The sequence below is a fragment of the Macrobrachium rosenbergii genome, chromosome 37, assembly GCF_040412425.1.
Source record: "Macrobrachium rosenbergii isolate ZJJX-2024 chromosome 37, ASM4041242v1, whole genome shotgun sequence".
In the NCBI taxonomy this organism is placed as follows: Eukaryota; Metazoa; Arthropoda; class Malacostraca; order Decapoda; family Palaemonidae; genus Macrobrachium; species Macrobrachium rosenbergii.
Window position 1 is genome coordinate 45278457 of NC_089777.1, and position 1702 is coordinate 45280158.

A 1702-nucleotide genomic window follows, 5' to 3' on the forward strand; every position below is an offset into this window, starting at 1 on the left:
TTAAACTAGGTATCTGCTGGGCCGCTGGAGAGTGCTGCGGCTCCGCCAAGTCAGCTGGGGGATGTGGCGTGAGTGGGAGCGGCTGGCTGCTGCGCTGCCTTGGTGCTTCTGGGGGCGGCCATGTGAATTTTTTGGGGGTTGGGCTGGCTGCGGGGACGACGGTCCCTGCAGAGGCCGCTGCGTGGTATCGTCGACGACTTCCTCCAGCAGGGCGGGCTTGAGACAGTCAACAGACACCCAGTCGTCATTCCCGTGCACAGCCAGCTGGAATGCTTTGGAGTTCAGCTCCACCACGCGGAAGGGGCCCCTGTAGGGCCTGGTTAGGGGCAGGTGGACAGCATCGTTCCTGATGAAGACGTTGGTGGAGGACAGGCCGGGAGGCGTGAATGGTGTTGTCCTGTCTACGTACGTCCGCTGGCAGGGGGCGAACTTCTCGACTGTGTCACGGAGCCTCTGGACTGTCAGGTTGTGGCGATCCCCCGTGACGAGTTCGCCCGGGACTACGAGGTGCTCCCTGTAGACTTTCTCTGCTGTGGACGGGTTGCCATTGGCTCTGGGAGCGGTCCTCAGCCCAAGGAGGACCCAAGGCAGCTGGTACTTCCAATCCTTGGTGGTGCAGCGGGCCATGAGGGACACCTTCAGGGACCTGTGGAACCGCTCCACCAATCCGTTGGCCACGGGGCTGTAGGCAGTGGTGGTGTGGTGAGAGGTCCCCAGCAGGCGTGCCAGGGCAGACCATAACTCGGACAGGAAGGCAGGGCCCCTGTCGGTGGTTATGTGGTCCGGGACACCGAACCGGCTGACCCAGCTGGAGAGGAGGGCCTCGGCACACGCATTGGCGGTGGCTTATTGCGTGGGCATCACTTCAGGCCACCTGGTGGAGTGGTCGACGACCGTCAGGAGATAACTGGCCCCGCCTGATGGGGGAAGGGGCCAAACCACGTCTACATGGATGTGTCCGAACCGCCTCCCTGGCTGGGGAAACTCGCCCACCCCCATTTTGGTGTGCCGCCCTACTTTGCTGGTCTGGCACTGGATGCACTGTCTCACCCAGGCCATCATGCCCTTCCACATACCGTGCCAGACGAACTTTTCTGCCAACAGCTTGGCTGTCGACCTGCCAGAGGGGTGGGGCAGCCTGTGGATGACATCAAACACCAGACGGCAGCGGGAGGCGGGCACCAGTGGGCAAAGTTGGCCGGTGCTTATGTCGCACAGCAGTGTTGGCCCACCAGGGGCGAGGGGCGTGTCCTTCCACTTGAGCGACGTGATGGTGGTGCAGTAGGCTGGAGTCTCTGGGTCGGTGGTCGGCTCCCAGGCGAGGTCCTCGTAGTCTATCCCGAGCTGCACTGCATTGAGCTCGATCCTGGAGGGGGCGTCCACTACAGGGTTCTTCCTGCCGGGGAGGTACTTGATTGTGCAGGTGAACTCTGTGATGGCCGTGAGATGCTGCTGCTGCCTGGAAGACCATGCGTCCCCCTGCTTGGTGAAGGCGTGGACCAGCAGGGTGGTGGTCTGTCCAAATTGTGAAGGGCGTACCCTCCAGGAGGAACTTGAAGTGACGCATCGCCCGATATACCACGCGAGTTCCTGTCGAAGATGCTGTAGCGGGACTCGGTGGGGCTGAACTTCTTGCTGAAAAAGGCGATGGGCTGGGGGGCTCTGGCGACGACCTGCTCCAGGACGGCCCCACAGGCGATGT

The 1702-nt window shown here is 62.5% G+C and overlaps 1 protein-coding gene across 1 annotated transcript; it reads right to left on the reverse strand.

The window, feature by feature from the left end:
• LOC136825226 (uncharacterized) lies at positions 1-627 on the reverse strand. The gene has a single exon (XM_067081249.1). It carries the CDS (start codon positions 625-627, stop codon positions 1-3), a length of 627 nt encoding a protein of 208 aa, XP_066937350.1.
• Between the last annotated feature and the right edge of the window lie 1075 nt (positions 628-1702).